General features: G+C 37.9%; 2 protein-coding genes across 5 annotated transcripts in view; one reads left to right on the forward strand and one right to left on the reverse strand.

Annotated features, from left to right (window-relative positions):
- Window positions 1–42: 42 nt before the first annotated feature.
- Window positions 43–11,478, reverse strand: gpkow (G patch domain and KOW motifs). Its single transcript, XM_038309340.1, has 11 exons — window positions 11,247–11,478; window positions 10,913–11,073; window positions 10,686–10,831; window positions 8,581–8,687; window positions 6,303–6,507; window positions 6,077–6,209; window positions 4,125–4,278; window positions 3,908–4,028; window positions 2,185–2,254; window positions 365–450; window positions 43–272 (listed from the first exon to the last, which is right to left on the reverse strand). Exons 1-11 carry the CDS (start codon window positions 11,438–11,440, stop codon window positions 144–146), a joined length of 1,506 nt encoding a protein of 501 aa, XP_038165268.1. The 5' UTR covers window positions 11,441–11,478; the 3' UTR covers window positions 43–143.
- Window positions 11,479–16,211: 4,733 nt separating this feature from the next.
- LOC119799496 (membrane-associated guanylate kinase, WW and PDZ domain-containing protein 3) overlaps window positions 16,212–18,197 on the forward strand; it is an 85,095-nt gene continuing 83,109 nt past the window's right edge. For 2 of the 4 annotated variants that reach the window (XM_038309416.1, XM_038309417.1), the window contains exon 1: window positions 16,212–16,501. In XM_038309416.1, the coding sequence (XP_038165344.1) occupies window positions 16,419–16,501 (83 nt within the window). In that variant the 5' untranslated portion in view covers window positions 16,212–16,418. The remainder of the gene's footprint in view (window positions 16,502–18,197) is intronic. The other 2 variants (XM_038309414.1, XM_038309418.1) reach the window with 1 other exon arrangement.

An 18,197-nucleotide genomic window follows, 5' to 3' on the forward strand; every position in this document is an offset into this window, starting at 1 on the left:
CTGTCGATGTATTTTCTTAACAGCAATAAACAGCAATACAAATTTAATTTTTGATACTTTTATTATAAAAGGTTACATTGCTTTAAACTCATCTTTGAATATTACAAAATAACGAGATCGGGATTCCAAAGTGAAGCTTGAGTTCAGTGGTCTGAGGCTCCCACATACTGACAAATGGAGTCATAATCCAGACTGAACAATTTCTCCTCATATCTGTCGAGCTGCACCATCGCTTTGCACTTGTTCTTATCCCGCTGAAGAATGCGACCCACCTGAGGCGACAAATGAAGAGCTGATGATTAGCCACAGTTGATCACAGCTAAACCAGTATGAGCTGATTGTGTCTGACTGGCTGACGGCTCACCTGTCCTCTGTGCTCACCCAGTACAACCATTACGGTGTCATATTCTCCTTTAGGGATGATGGTTTCCAACATGTCCTGCTTCACATCTGCCACAGAGAGACCAGAGATGGGTTAATCACTAACATGATTTTGGAGCGGCTGTTACCATAGCAGCAGTCAGGAGTGAATCGATTACCAGGTCCCCAGTCATTATTTGCAGACTTTTGCATAAATGCTGGAAGCTACTGATTATTTCTTCTCAGAGTTATAACCTTTTCAAAAAATCTATTTTTTTCTTTCGAACCACAAAATACTCCTCAGTATGCAGCTGTCAAAATAACAATTTCAAAATGTGGAGAAGGAAATAGTTTTATCTTAAACACCAGATTCAAGTTATTGTAAAACCAGTGTCAATATGATCGGCATACATTTCAGTGGAGGGAAAACGGTAGCCATTTTTGTTTGGCTACTACTAACGGCGCGGTTGTTTCCTTCCTTCCTCTTCTCAGTTTGTCTGGTTAATCCAGGAAAACGGGGCTTTCTCATTTGTTTTTGAGTAAAAGAAATTCTCGTTATTCCGTAAAAATTAAAAAAAATATTCACTGGACTTGGTTTCCAAGATTTGAAGACGTTTCGCCATCTCTCCAGGAAGCCTTCTCAATTCAAATTGAATTGAGAGGTGGCGAAACGTCTTCAAACCTTGGAAACCAAGTCCAGTGGATATTTTTTTTATCTTGTACGAAATGAGTATGACCTGGATCAGCGGTCCCCAACCACCGGGCCGCAGACCGTTACCGGTCCGTGGGTCATTTGGTACCTGGCCACACAGAAAAAAGTGTATATATATTTTATCGACGATCAGAGTCTGAGTGATGTTTTCTTTTGAAAATTATAAAATATTGCGGTATTCTCTCCCAATTACATCAGTCGGGGCATCTGTGCCTCTTGACACAGGTTAATTCAGTTCAAAGAGTCATCCTATCTATAACATCCTATCTTTGTGAAGCGGGATTTTCTGCGGTTACATCGACCAAAACAAAACTACGGAGCAGACTGGACATCAGGAGCGCACTTCGTCTGTCATTTTCTCCGATTACGCCTAGATGGGACCGACTTGTTTTATTTTTATGCTGTTTGTATTTGATTTTATGCCAGTCGTATCATTTTACTTGATCGTATTAACGATCCCCCACTCCCTCGCCGGCCGGTCCGTGAAAATATTGTTTGACATATAGCGGTCCGTGGTGCAAAAAAGGTTGGGGACCTCTGACCTGGATGACAGAGTCTTCATCAGCAAATTCTCGTTAATTTAGAAAAAGCTGATGTTTTTTATTTCTTTATTTTATATTAAGAAAATCAAAGCAGTTTTTCATTTAATTTTGTGAAAGTTATATTGTAATTCAGAAAAACAGACCAATTTCCTTTTCATACGCTAAACCTGAAGCTCACAATTAGGAAAAATTAATTAATTTAACAGATTAATTTAGATGTTCAACATCTTTAAATCGTTAATATTGGATATTAGATCTAACAGGATAACAAATGTGTTTTTAAAGCTTTGTGTTTACAAATGCCCTATTTGTTATATTACCCATGGTAACCTAATTCACTGTAGGACTTCATGTTCCTTATTCTCTGTTAATCGGTTACAAGGGTCCAAGCTGAGGTCATACAGAGACCGCATGATAACCCTGCTCAGTTCATTTTAAACTGAAGTACAAACTAAATGGCTGAGTAATAGTGAACGACTCCCATGGTGCATAAACAGATAAACACACATTTTGCCCACCGGGAACTTCAGAGTACGGCAAAGTGAAGGACGGCCTGCATGCATGACTCACCGTCTAACAGTCCCCCCTCTTCCGTCCGACACTGGCAGGTAAGCGGCGTCAGGACATCCTCCACTCGCATCTGCAGCAGAGAGACACCGTCATGGAAATTCTGAATGCATTGACACCATTTAAAATGATCATCTTTAGGCGTAAAACTTTAAAGACAGTTTCTAAAGATTGAACATTTTAAATAATACAATTTCAACAGTTTAAAATGTTAATGAAATAAGAGAGAGTTGAAGAGTACAGCGTTTTCCCCCTGCTGCGTGGCGTAGCCCCGAGCTTCCCTTGATCCTCATGACCCAAAGATGGCTTCCAACCTAAAGTTCTCACTCTCCAATCGATTCTCACTTGCACTATTTATTGCAAGTTATTGCTTCAATTCCAACACCATATATTAAAAAGTTGTTTTTTTGTTTTTACTCCTTTATGCTGTGAACACCATGATGCCCAGAGGTAACCAATTAAAAACCAGCTGGGTCTGAATAAAGAAAATCATCAACCAGTAAAGATCTGGAGACATTTTTAATTATAAAACGTTACTTTAAACAGAATTTAACACAGAAATAAAATGAGGTGTTTATGCATCCAGGTTATACATTGACTTTTTAAATAAAAAAAGTTAAAATTTTTCCATTTTAAAATCTAAAGTGTTTTTTGAAGTAGAGAAGAACAATTTTGCAGTTTGGTGTATAAAAAATGTCCTGATTCACATATTTTATAAAACACCTGAACTGACTGTTATTTTTTTCTTCCTTTTTTCTGTCTTAATGAGAGCAGTGGACCCTGCCCTGCAACTTTAATAAACCTGGGTTTGAATGGAGACTAAGCCATTCTCAAGCACATATCAAGGTGCTCATTTTGAGCCTGGATCCAGATTTATTCTTGATTCTGTTCATGGTGGAGAATCCTGCTTCACAGCAGCAGGTTGAGCCAAACATCCTCTAAATGTGCAGGGCCATCTTTCAGCACACTATTTCACTTTTCTTTCACCAGTTCACCGCAGTTCTTCCAGCAGTTCACACTTTCTCTGCTCTCTTTTTCTCATCGTCTTCTCCTTCTTTCCCATCGCCCGGCTTGCCACAGGTTTGCCTGCTGTGTCTAAAAGTAGCTAGTAGCAGCAACCCAGACTGACAGCTCATTGGCTCATTTGGATCATGTATAGCCTGGTCCCAGACGCTCTGGAGGGCTTTACCATATTAACAGGAGAAGCAGCGCAAGTGAATTTAGACACTGTCGTCGGACAACATGCGGTAATTTTTACATTTTTAAAATCAGGTTGGGTCCGGATCATGACCGTGGTACGCTTATCTGTGACCTCTGCCCTAAAATAACTGTGTTTTCACACCAATAAATAACTTAACCTGCCACCCATTTTATTTTCGATTGCTTCCATTTGATTTTGTTTTATTTTCCAAAAAAAAAAAACAACAACAGAAGAGGGGAAATGAATAAATACAGACCAAAAATAGACGGAGTGAATGCACTTTGAACTTTAAACTTTATCACTTCCAATGATCCCAAAGCACTTTAATCTTAATTCAGTCTTTCACACAGTTTCATGTTGGATATCCTCTTTCTAAATAATGACAATAAAGCGTATTTTGGGTAGGATTGTACAAAATTTGCATGCTAATAAAACAGATCTCATCTTGAACCCAACACCTGCTCAGCCATGAGAAATGTAAAGAACTGATTTATGTAGAGTGAAAAGATGCTGAGGCTTCGGTACCTTTGAGTTGTAATATTTGCCTGCTTTGAAAGCCTTGTCTATAAAGCGGACTTTCAGGTCTCTCCGGAGCCAGGATGGGGGCGCTGTTCTTTGCTTGGCTTCTTTCACTGGTGGCTTATCTCTGTGCAGAAAACACCAACAAACATTTCAGGAAACGGATTCCAGTTAAAAGTCAATGAAAGCAAACAGAACAGGATCATTTAAAGAGAAAACATACCTGTCTCGGCTGGATTCTCTGTGTTTCCTCTTCCTCTCCTCTTTGCCTTCATCCCTCCCTTTGTCTCTGCTGCTACTCTTTCCTTCCTCCTCAACTCTCTGTCTTTGTCGCTCTTTCTCCTTTTCCTTGTCTTTATGGGCCTTACTAAGCCGGCCTGTGGGTTGGGTAGAACAGTATAATTAGAATCTGCATTGATAGATCAGGGTTTGTGCTCCGCTGTGGTCATTTTATTTTTAGGAAGAAGGTACTTTAGATAAAAGCAAATACGAGATTGTGTTATACTCTGTTGTGCATTAGTTTCTTGGTAGTTTCTTTTTTCCTGTTATGTTTAGGAGAATAAAAAAATGTTCACAGAGTACAAGGGGCACTATTAAATAATAGTAGATCATACTTGATATAGAGAAAAAATATGAATCGTAATAATATAAAAAGTCAGAATATCTTATGAATTATGAGAGATTATTTTGCTCAAAAAAAAAATCCCAAATCTAAACCAAATGATTTTATTCTGATGCTTGGTAATGAAACTCTTATCATTTCTGTATGACTAGAGCATGTCAATGCCATCTAAAAACATTTTCTGATGCATTAGATACAATACTGCCATTGTAATTATTTTATATTCTAAAATCAGTTATATATGTAATAAAGCGTTTCCGATATATAGTCAGTCCTACTTTTGAACATTATTTTTCTCCCCAACAACAGCTGTTATTCCACTTCCTGTTTTTCCCTTCACTGCCTGGCTACAGAGTTCTCAGCAGCTACTGGTTTAGCCTCTTTGTTGAGATTCCAGCATTCTTCTTCTCTTTAGTGTTCAGCGCCACCCCACCCACTCAATGACCCTGATTAAGACGTTAACCTCAAAGTGGGTTTTAAGAGACCTTAAGTGGGGGTAATAACTCAGAATTTAATTTCAGCCAGTAAAATTTTTACCAGCAGGTGGAGCCATTGCGCTCAGCTCCAAGCTGACGCCAAAAGTCCCATACCCCACAGCTCTGGAACTGTTAAAGCTAGAGGTCTGATATTTTCTGCATTTGTGGTTGACATGATGTGGAACAAATATAATACAATAAAACCTGCTTTTTCTCAAGAATGTCTTTATTACTGCCGTTCAAAAAAAGACCTACCATTTCCAACAATAAAAAAACAACTTTGAATCACGTTTGAACTGATGCAGGTTGGTCTGTGTTCCAGTCACCCAATTTTAAATGTATTTATTAGGAAACTAGAGGGTGTTAGCTTTCAAATAATGTATTGCACATGTAATCTGGGCTTACAGTTGCTTAGTTATTTGCTTTTCCATTTGGGTATGCAAAATAGGCGAGGATTACCCAAAATTAGGTGAATTTTAAGAGGTTAAAATATTGTTTTGTAAATAATTTCTTTAAAATGTAATTTTAAATTATAAATATTTGGAAATATATTTTTAGATGTACAAGATAAATATTTAATCTTTAATGACTAGTAAAGCGTCATTCCATTTTTTGTCAGATTGGTGACATATTTTCCGCCCTGGGTCGCAAAAATCTTTGCCCGTTGACTCTCGTTAGTAGCTGTACATGCGCAGTAGCTCCTCTGCAATACAAAGGTATAGGAGACAGGAGGTGTTTTTGCTGACCACCTCCCGCTACTGGAGTGATAACTTAGTATACATTTGATTGGTTTTTGGTATACGTCTATTTTGAAACTGGTGTTCAGGCCATAACATTTCTGCATTAAACCATTATACATTATTTGTTTTGTTCAATATATTTTAAAATTTGTTCTGGATTTTAATGAGCTGTTAGCCGTTATCACTAATAGTGAAATAACTGAAATAAACACTTGAAATGCATAATTTTTGTAAATTGGATTGCCAAAGGTTTTTTTCGTGTGATTTCAAAATATGGCAGCCATCATATTTGCATTTATATCAAATTAAAATTCATGACTAAAAGTAAAATACTCACTGAGATCTTTGCTGTATTTTTCGTATTCTTTCTTTCCAACCAGTTTAACCCCATGCTGGCTGATGGTCACTGCCTTCCCGCCAATGGCCAGCTTGACTACAACTCGGGCGTTGTCTGCATCCACGCCTTCTATCTGCCATGCAAAATAAAAAGTTTTTAGACATTCTTCATGGGAATTAATCAGCTAGAGCTGAATTGGTTGCAGTAAATAAATGATGAGCTTTACTTTGCCGTAAAGGTCCTTATGGGCCCCAGATTCCACCAAAACAAAGCCTCCAGGAGCCATCGCTAGTTCCTCCTCTTTAGCTTGCTCCTCGCCTGGCTTCGGGGGTCGCTGACGCTTGTTTGGCTCTAGATCCTTTACTGCTGAACGATCGGCTCCGAGGCCCAGCCCTTTTGGTCGGAGCTGGTGTTCGATTGGCTTCACGTCTCTGTAGGCGACAGAGTTAAATCAATGTACAAAGACATGGACGTGTGCAGGATTTAAAACAGCCTTCTGGGAGACCCAGCTTTGGTTCTCTGAGCAGATTTACACTGTTAGACTGTTTGTTATAAATACAGAAACAGCTTCTCTTATCACCAGTTTCAGACAAATGACCAGATTTTGTCCATATTGGATTTTAATTTTATAAACTAAGAAATTCAGTACTTTGCGGTGAATAAAAATGTTGCAAGAACTGAATGCTGATCATTGTCAACTTTGATCGCTTTGAGAAGTACAAACTTCAATAACAGCAGGCAAAGCTTTACAAAAAAAACCTATAAAAAGTTATGGAATATGAGAAACAATAAATCAGTTAAATTAAAAACCAAACCAGTAAAAGAAAAGAAAACTTTCATTATCCACACTGAAGTACATCATTATTAGATTCAAAGAAAACAGAGACGAATCAGTACGAGTGGAAGGAGACAGCATTACAGCTGAATAGCTGTGATCTCTGAGCCCAGAGGCAGTTGTAATAAAAATAGAGACGAGTGTGGTGCAAATCTTTCCAAGCGCTCTGAGAACAGGATCAAAAGAGGACACTGTTTGTTGCTACATCTTTAAATACACATACAGAAATCTCCAATAAAACTAAAATAACCAAACTAATTTATCTGGTATTTGTTTTTTTCAATCATAGATGCTGTATATTAATGCTGACTGTTATCTTCCATCCAGGTCTCCCTTTAAAAAAAGAGATTTTATCTCAAGGGACTTCCTGGTAAAATAAGGGTTAAATAAAAAAATTAAAAAATAAAATCTTTGCAAATTGCACAATCAGCACCAACATTGGTATGAAGGTTTATTAGTGATCAGAGCGAGAGCGATAACTGGAAGACTTTTCTGTAGAAACATCACTGAACAAAACCTCAGCAGCAACAAAAAAAAAAAAAAAAAAAAAAAAAAAAAGACAAAACTAGGGCTCTAAAAGAAACTATTATTTTAGGAATGGCCTATTCAAAGTTCAGCCAGAACCAAAGGCAGGGGCCGAGCATTGGTCAACGCTGGAAGCTAAGCTGCTGACTGAACTTCAGACAATTCCTGCATCTGACTGTCAATTTAATGTGAACCTACAACTTTAAAACTTTTATCTCTTTCTTCTTTTTAACTGTTATTGTCTCCCTCCATCGTTGGTAACCATTAGCGATAGCCAACCGCCAAAACACTGGGCGTAAACTTAAACGAAGCCACGAGGCAGATCCATTAATGTTTTCATCTACTGGACGCATTCTCTGACATTTTGCACACTATGCTACTCTCTCTGTGTCATTTTATAGGCAGGGAGTTGCAGCTATTCACATGAATGTAAATGCATGCAGAGGTCAGCCCAGTTTGTAAACAAGAGACTGGAGAACAACAGAGATGCTCTGTGACTTCATACCACAGGTGGACCTACAACGATTATTTTGGACGATATTTACTTTTTTTTCTTGCATTGGTATCAGCCGATTCGTACATGCGTTTGCAGATTAATTAGCGCATTGAACAGCAAACACCTTGAGAACACATTTAGTGCAGCAGCTTTAGATTATTATTGCGTACCCCGGCCTCTCGCCCGTAGACAGCTGGATTGGCACCAGCACCCCTCGCTTGGGATAAGCGTGTAAGAAAATGAATGGATGGATGGATGGATGGATGGATGGATGGATGGATGGATGGATGGATGGATGGATGGATGATTAAGGAAGAGGATTAGGGGGGGGAGTTAACTGATTTTTAAATTTTATTTCAGTTTAGTATGGGAAAAAGGTCAGAATTCTGACTTTAATCTCAAAATTCTGACTTTTTTCTCAGAATTCTGACTTTTTTTATTGTCAGAATTCAGTCAGAATTCTGAGAAAAAAGTCAGAATTCTGAGATTGTCATCATCTGGTGAGAGGTGGTGGATTGACCTGGAGTGATTTTAGGCAGTCTTAACAACCCTTTAGTTGGAACTGCATATAAGGTATGAAGAAGTAAAAAGCATCACATTATGTATTAGAGATAAGAACATTTAAGTTGACATAAATAGTTCACTTACTGTTTAAATGTTCGTCCAATCCCTTCTTCTTTCCTCCAACCCATCCCTTTCAGCATAGCCAGTCCATAGGCCTCAACGGGGACGCTCTCATAGTCTGCCTCTGTCGACTTTGAAAAAATAAACTTATTAAACAATCCAGTAATCAGAGAATACAGCACAGTGCGTGTGTGGGCTTTAATCAGAAGATTATGCTAAAACACAACAAAAGTCTTAGCAGTAACTGACAGACAGAAGCAGTTTGTGATGCGGCTCTTACTCAGCCTTTTGGCCCCAGGCTGTCACACTCAGCTTCGGCTGATCTGAGCTGCCCCCCACCCCCCACCCCAACCCAACCCCTGCCACTCTTCCCTGTCTCCGCTGAAGGTTTTCCCTCGGAGGATGGCTGGAAGCCCACCCTCTGACACAGGAGAGGATGTTAAAATGAGCTTAGGGCCACCGTGAGGCAGTTTGAGGCGCTCAGACGTGAGGTGACCGAGCACAAACAGAACATACTGAGGAGACATGTGAGGCCTGTTTCAAAAAGAAACAAAGAGATCTGATTGGCTGCCCTCATGTCTCTGGGGAAAATGTCGATGCCAGTCTGCCACCAAAAGCCTTACTGCAGTGACAGACATCTGTGCAACTGAATATGCATACAGCCATGTTACTCCACTCAGCACTTTCACACACTCAAATTTCAGCTGCCAGTCCACTGTAGGGGCGATTCTGTACTGTCAGGAATTTTCATGCTCTGACTAAAAGGCCTGCCTTAGTGATTCTATCATGATGTTCACATCACATTTAAATTCTGTTTGAGGAACTCATAATCAGCCTAAGATAGATAGACTTTGGAAATAAACATCCCTATATTGAAGCTTTGTCTACAGAAATGTACACACTGATACTGTCCGTCGCATGTAAGAAACAGCAGAGTGGAAAAAGCTAAAGTCTCTAATATCAAAATCCAGAATAAAAGTAGCCATAATGAGCTTCTTGCTTATAGTACCTGGACTTAGCCTTACAGACGAGGTGAGGAGCTCTATCGCCCTGAGAGAGAGGAGAACAGAGGCACTGCTCTTCTGCATCCAAAGGAATCAATCAGGGTGGTACGGGTTTATATTCATATCTATGTAGGAAGATTTTTAGTTAGGTTCCAATGAGAGGAGCAGGGAACAGAAATCTTTTCTGCTTGATGAGCTTGAGATAACCCAGAATGTACTAGAGAGTTGTACATGCAGCTTGGATTCTCCTCCAGGGAATAATACCCAGGCAACCAAATATTAGATGAGCACAAGACAATAGATAGTTGATAAATGAATGAATGTATGGATGGATGGATGATGCGGCTGAAAGTAATCTAATCCGTTGTTTTGTATGTGCCAAAAAAGTAAGACAGTGACATTTGGATTTCTAAGCAAAGAACTATAAAACTGAGAACACATGCATAAAATAATCTGCTTTCAAACAGCTGTTTAGATAAAATGGTTGGAATAACAGAGGAGATTATTGATTATTGATAAATACGCTTAATAGGATAGACTTTCTTATGAGTGCCTTTCTAATCTCCATTTCAAAAATGCTTGGCCATTTTTTTAGGCAAAAATATAATTTGGCCACATACTTATAGATTTGTTTGTAGGTAGAGGAGTTTTTTTTTTTTATATTTCTTTCAACAGCATAGTTAGAGTATAACAAAAAATTAGAAATACACAAGGGCTCTATAAATTTTGTCTAAACTGTACACTTTTCCAGAGTCAAATTTTGATAGTTTTGCTATTGTTTTTAAAAACATTAATATAATTTGGATTACACACTTCTATAGAGACGGGGCTCTTAATCCAAAACCTATGAAAATCACACTATGGAAGAAGAGATGCATAAATAGATAAGAGGATGAATAAATAAACAAACAGGTGGATTTTATAGGCGGTGAATAGGTAGATAGGTGGTCGGCAGGTGAATAAAGGACGGGCTGAAAAATTTTACAAACAGCTTTATGACATTTACACAAAGAGATAGGAAATAATGACTAGACCTACAAACATGTTTTGATATGCAACTGATATTTTCAATAATTATTCAATTTGCTTGGAAATACTTCAAATCCCGTACTGTTTCCTACTTACAGATTCAGGCCGCAGGTCCACCTTGACGTGATCTCCGTCCTCAAAGCCATCTGGTACCTTGTTTTGCATGAGCAGAGGGATGGAGAGGTTGGTGTTGCTGTCTGGCTGAGGCCCATTCTGCCACAATTCCAGCTGCCTCCGTGAATCTAAAAGCAAAGGTTAGAGACTCATGAGGAGGCTGACAGCATCAGTTATGGTCCACCATGAAATCCGCCTCGCATACAAACCTTCAATCAGTTCTTTCACAGCCTGAGACTCCACAGAATCCTTGTCACTGACAGGGGCCTCCGACTTCTCGTTTCCTTGCCGGGTCTGGCCCACTGGGTGCCAGCGGTTCTTTTGGATCAGGGGGATAATGAGCTCCTTGGGCTTCTCGGTCGGTTTTGTACTGCAAGGAAATAAGATTTATAGAAATGTCAGAAAATATTCCCTCAACCGACAATAGAAAAAAAAAAAAAAACTTCAATTTTTAGCTAAATAGCATTCTCTGATAACAAGATAACGTCAGATTTCAAACGTAACCGTGACGGCTAGATAGCAGCATTAGCTCAATAAGCCTACCTCTGTAATTCATTCCTATCAATTCCGGTCAAGTAATCTTTTTCAACTTTGGTGGTCGGAGTTCCGCCGGCGACCGGTTTAAATTTATTTACTGTCCTAGTGAAACCAAACGACACCGCAGCAGATTTTCTCTCCCCCTGGCTATCGGCAAAAGCAGATTTGCTAGCAGTCGCATCTTCATCGTTCGACGCCATTATTGTTTGTGGGGTAAACCGAACGGGAGCAGTGCATTCTGGGAATTGGAGGAAATACTCTGAAATTGTAACTGCTCTTTCTCTCTAATCAAACTACATATCCCATGATGCCTCATAGTTCTATATTCGTTTGTAGGTAGCGGAGTTTTTAAGATATTATTTTAACAGCACCGTTAGAGAATAACTAAAAAATAATGAATAATAGCAAAATATATTCTCGAAATTATATTTCTTTAGTGTGGTTCTTCCATTTAAGCAGTTTTGCTGAAGACAAATAATAGAATCAGCAATCTCATTAACATAAGGAGACAGAGATGTAGAAAAACAGAAATATGGAAGAATAAAATTACATCAATAAATGTGAATAAAAATTATGAAAACTAGAAGTAAATTAATGTAGGAATATAGGAATAAACTAATAAAAGTAGATTTAGATACATAAATAGAGAAATACAAGAAAACAATGACAAAGATTGAAGCTTCTTTATGACCATACATATGTAAGTTTGTATATATATATATATATATATATATATATATATATATATATATATATATATATATATATATATATATATATATATATATATATATATATATATATATATATATATATATATACAGGTGCTGGTCATAAAATTAGAATATCATGAAAAAGTAGATTGATTTCAGTAATTCCATTTAAAAAGTGAAACTTGTATATTATATTCATACATTACATACAAACTCATATATTTCAGATGTTTATTTTGTTTAATTTTGATGATTACAAATGACAACAAATGAAAATCTCAAATTCATCATATCAGAAAATTAGAATATTGTGAAAAGGTTCAAAATTGATGGCCCCTGGTGCCACACTCTAATCAGCTAATTAACTCAAACCACCTGCAAAAGCCTTTAAATGGTCTTTCAGTCTAGTTCTATAGGCTACACAATCATGGGGAAGACTGCTGACTTGACAGTTGTCCAAAAGACGACCATCGACACCTTGCACAAGGAGGGCAAGACACAAAAGGTCATCGCTAAAGAGGCTGGCTGTTCACAGAGCTCAGTGTCCAAGCACATTAATAGAGAGGCGAAGGGAAGGAAAAGATGTGGTTGAAAAAAGTGTACAAGCAAGAGAGATAACCGCACCCTGGAGAGGATTGTGAAACAAAACCCCTTCAAAAATGTGGGGGAGATTCACAAAGAGTGGACTGCAGCTGGAGTGAGTGCTTCAAGAACCACCACACACAGACGTATGAAAGACATGGGTTTCTGCTGTCGCATTCCTTGTGTCAAGCCACTCTTGAACCACAGACAGCGTCAGAAGCGTCTTGCCTGGGCTAAAGAGAAACAGGACTGGACTGCTGGTGAGTGGTCCAAAGTCATGTTCTCTGATGAAAGTAAATTTTGCATTTCCTTTGGAAATCAAGGTCCCAGTGTCTGGAGGAAAAGAAGAAAGGCACTTCATCCACGTTGCTTGAAGTCCAGTGTAAAGTTTCCACAGTCAGTGATGGTTTGGGGTGCCATGTCATCTGCTGGTGTTGGTCCATTGTGTTTTCTGAGGTCCAGGGTCAACGCAGCCACATACCAGGAAGTTTTAGAGCACTTCATGCTTCCTGCAGCTGACCAACTTTTTGGAGATGCAGATTTCATTTTCCAACAGGACTTGGCACCTGCACACAGTGCCAAAGCTACCAGTACCTGGTTGAAGGACCATGGTATCCCTGTTCTTAATTGGCCAGCAAACTCTCCTGACCTTAACCCCATAGAAAATCTATGGGGTATTGTGAAGAAGAAGATGCAATACACCAGACCCAACAATTCAGAAGAGCTAAAAGCCACTATTAGAGCAACCTGGGCTATCATAACACCTGAGCAGTGCCACAGACTGATCGACTCCATGCCACGCCGCATTGCTGCAGTAATACAGGCCAAAGGAGGCCCAACTAAATACTGAGTGCTGTACATGCTCATACTTTTCATGTTCATACTTTTCAGTTGGCCAACATTTCTATAAATCCTTTGTTTTTATTGGTCTTCAGTAATATTCTAATTTTCTGATATGATGAATTTGAGATTTTCATTTGTTGTCATTTGTAATCATCGAAATTAAACAAAATAAACATCTGAAATATATGAGTTTGTATGTAATGTATGAATATAATATACAAGTTTCACTTTTTAAATGGAATTACTGAAATCAATCTACTTTTTCATGATATTCTAATTTTATGACCAGCACCTGTATATATACATACATATATATGTACGTATATATATGTAGCTGCAGATATTCTACAAATCACTGCCAACTGAATCTGGACCTAAAGCAACCTAGATTCTATGCCTCTCCATTCATCTCCTTCATTTATTGATCTCAATTTCAAAAATTAAACAGAAAAGGTAATTTTATATGAGAAGATGACTTTGGGCTTTGAAATAATACTCTAATAATTTATTTGATTTTCAGGCCGAGTATAATAATTCAAGCTTAATATTTATAGTGAATGCAGTATCTGACGACAATTGACTTCTTCCTTCAACCCAACTTTCCTTTAATGCTATTAGATGTATCCCTCTGAGGTAGTGAGTGACTGTAAATGGGTCAAGTCAGCAACACTCTGCATGTTTGTGTAGGCTGCCTCATGGCCATGACATGTAATGATTTCTGTTTCACAAATATTTGTAATTTGTTGTAGGCCTTTGTAATATCTTACTCTCTGAGGAACCTTTTACTTATTCTGTATATGTCATAAGTGTTCAAGTAAACGGAAATAAAGGTATAATTGACTTAAATAGAACCTCTCTGCATAATTATAATCTATTTTAGAAATACCTTTTTTAGTTTTTAACAACATTCTTATATATTAAGATGAACCTTCACATCTTCTGTGAGTTTTCATGTTAAGTAAAATTCTCAGCAATAGTTATAATATCAAATTTATGCCCATGAGTCACGTTTATGACCTCTAAATGACATGGCCCTATGGAAGAGGATTAGGGCCACTGAAAAAAAAAGAAAAAGTTAATTGATTTAAAAATTTTATTTCAATATAATAGGAGAAAAAAGTCAGAATTCTGACTTGAATCTCAGAATTCTGACCTTTTTTTCTCAGAATTCTGACTTTCTTCTTAGAATTCAGACTTTAATCTCAGAATTCTGACTGAATTCTGACAGCTGACAAACATGTTAGCATCAAGCCGCAGCCATGTCTGTTTTAGAGACTAAACTAGATCTCTTGTTTTTATTGCCTTCTGTTCTTCCATTAATGAAATAGGATCACCAGGACCCCTTGGGCACGTAAAAAGTCGCCTAATTTAGTAATTTTCCACCAATTTGTTACTGGCCCTCCCGAACAACTCGCATATTTGTCAGTGAAGCTGAGTGCTCCCACATCTCTTCCTTCATGGTGCCCATCTAAATTAAGATCCAAAATTCTAAGGTTAAGAATTCTGATATTAAAGTCAGAATTCTGAGATTAAAGTCAGAATTCTGAGATAAAGTCAGAATTCTTAGAAAAAAGTCAGAATTCTGAGATAAAGTCAGAATTCTGAGATAAAGTCAGAATTCTGAGATTAAAGTTAGAATTCTGAGATTAAAGTCAGAATTCTTAGAAAAAAGTCAGAATTCTGAGAAAAAAGTCAGAATTCTGAGATAAAGTCAGAAATCTGAAAAAAGTCAGAATTCTGAGATTAAAGAAAGAATTCTGACTTTTTTTCTCGTATCATAGTGAAATTTACGGAAGAGGATTAGGGACAGTGGAAAAAAAGAAAAAGTTAACTGATTTTTAAATTTTATTTCAGCTTAGTATGGGAAAAAAGTCAGAATTCTGACTTTAATCTCAGAATTCTGACTTTAATCTCAGAATTCTGTCTGAATTCTGACAAAAAAAAGTCAGAATTCTAAGATTAAAGTCAAAATTCTGAGAAAAAAAGTAAGAATTCTGACTTTTTTCCCATACTAAACTGAAATAATTTTTTTAAAACAGTGAACTTTTTTTTCTTCCATTGGCCCTAATCCTCTTCCGTAGAAATTACATTTAACAATCAGTTAACTTAAAAAAAAAAAAAGAAAGAAAATTCAGTGGCTCTAGTCCTCTTCCTTGTCGCCCAGTGCACATCATGTTTTGGGAAAAACCAAGTTTTCATCTTGTTCTCACGCTTCTTAGTCCTGGAAGCAAAAGAGAAGCAGAGAGCGATGCTGTTGATGCAGGTAGGTTTCAGATGGACTGGGTGGGTGGGGTGGGGGGGTGTTTTCAGTCTTTAATTCTCCTCCCTCCGCCGTGTTCCTGAACACCTTAAGGTAACCTTCCCTTTGTTCTATCATCGGATATTTGCACCTAGAGAACAAGTCAGGATCAGCAACCTGATAGAACTTTCTGCAGTTTTACCCTAAAAGCTCTGCTTTCTGCAGCAATGCGTCTGGGATCCACTTAAGGAGCACGTTCTTCCTCAAACTTAAAGGGATCCTAAGTGATTTTTATTTTAGTTTACTTTCATTGCACCTAAATGTTTGCTTTAATAGGCTACCTGGGCCTGAGAAATGATCTGAAGTAAAGCGAATATGGAGGTAAGGAAATTGGTTCTTCTGCACAAGTTAAAATAGATCAGATCAGAACCAGATCATCCATCCTGCGCGCTTTTTGCTCCCAGCTGCTGCAAAATTATAAGCGGCGCTGTTAGATTTGCCTGATAGTCTGATGCATGTGTGTGTGTGTGTGTGTGTGTGGCTTCCCTCTCTCTCTGCTCTCTTCCTCTCCACAGCAGATCACCACGGCGCTCTCAGAGCATCACTAGTGTCCAAACATCCCATCAGCCGCAAACATCGTGTCTGACTTTCTCCTTTTTTTTCTGGCTTTAACTGCGGCGATCGTCTCTCCCCACCAATTTACCAGGACTGCCGTTGCTGCAGCTGCTTCTTCTCCAAACCAAGCGATTGCTCCTAATATTTCTTAAAGTGCTGGCTTGTTCTGTAACCTCAGCAGGGTCAATGTATATAGACGCGTTCAAACGGATCCTCTTTGAAAGGCTGAACTGCTTGAAGAGAATGTGTGTGTGTCAGCGACATGGCAGGTCAGTGTTTTCATGTTTCTGCATAAATGTGAGAAATTTGAGAAGCTGTTGGGAGGAATCAATTATATGTGTTGCAAGTGAGGGCGTGTGTGACTGACAGCATGGTGTCTGTAGTGAGTTTCTGTCTAAAAGAAAAAGTCAACCATGTTTGGGATGAGAGTTTCTTTTGCAGCTGGTTTTGTTTGTCTCAAAAAAGTTTTAATCAGTAGCACCTAAAATTATTATTATTATCAATAATTTGCTTGCCTACTCACTCCACATAAAGCCTAGTATAAGGAGGACAGTAGTGCTGTAGAGGGTGTGTTATTGATGAAAGGTAAATGCAATCTATAATGTATTTGATCATATTTTACTTAAAAATCTAAAATACTTTAACTAAAATTTTGTAACCTGAAAAGAGATTCTCATGGAGGCAGTCAGTGCTTCATCATTAACAGATCAATCATTTTTTTTCCCTCCCAGCTCAACTTTTTGGGTTGCTGCATGATAAAACAGGAACCTCTGCTGAAAGATTATGGATTTAGAAACCAACCCTTATAGTTCATTTATTGAAAGTTAAATAAATACTTAAGCATCAAGAATCATATCTAATCTAATAAACATATTATGCTGCTTAATTGGCCATCAAACTGGCCTAATCTGAGGCGAAAAGTCATCAGGAAGATTAGTAAAAAGCTGACCTAACAATGCAGATGAGGTGAGGGACGCTTGGAAGCAACCTAGGATGATCAAATAGCAGAAATTATGCAAAAAATTCCACCCACCATATAAGTACTTGGTGTGCATGTACATGCATTTCAGTGGGCTTAAAAAAAAAGAAAAAATTCTTTGATCTTGTGCATTGCAGGTACCTCTCAATAAACTGAAAATGACTAAATAATTAAATTATTTCAGTCAATCTAATAAGATAAACACTTTATACAGGTTTATTACACAGACTCCTGTTTTTCAAGCATTTTTTATTTCTGTTAATTATGACAGTTCTGGCATTGGGCTGATGAAAGTGACATTTCGCTTCTTAGAAGATTAAGATATTACATCAGGCCGATAAGAGGGTGCTCTGATTGAAAAATGTGGGCATAATAAAATATGTTCCATACCTGCTTTAAGGTTTTTATCTATTAAAAGACCTTTCAGTCCATCTTCTTGTCTGCTAGAGTCACAGCAGGGCTTAGCAGTCTATGAGCAAAGGGTGGGTTCACTCTGGACAGGTCGCCAGTCAATCACAGGGCAACACAGAAAAATACTACCATGCACACACAATTTAGTGATCCAAAATAACCTACCAGTTATGTTTTTGGACTGTGGGGGGAAGCTGGTGTGCCTGGAGAGAACCCATGCATGCACAAGGAGAACATGCAGACCTTATGCAGAAAGATAGTAGGCTGGGAATTGAACCCAGGACCTCCTTGCAGCAATGCAAAGGTGCTACAAAATGTATCACAGTGCAGCGTCCAAAAAAATTAATAAAAATAAAGAGATAAATTATTCTCTAATTTGTTTGGATAAACAAAAAAAAAAGCTTTATTCCAACAATTTCTGTAATTTTATTGGTATGCAGCACCATTATTTGGCATCGTAGCAATAATGATGACATTAAATCCTTGTGTTGTTTTTTATAGCTCCACTTGAGATGCATCTTTTATGAAAGAATTAGAAATGGCAGCACATTCATAAATACATAAAATACCTACTA

This window comes from Cyprinodon tularosa, unplaced genomic scaffold (assembly GCF_016077235.1).
Source record: "Cyprinodon tularosa strain WSP-4 unplaced genomic scaffold, ASM1607723v1 ctg66, whole genome shotgun sequence".
Classification (NCBI taxonomy): Eukaryota; Metazoa; Chordata; class Actinopteri; order Cyprinodontiformes; family Cyprinodontidae; genus Cyprinodon; species Cyprinodon tularosa.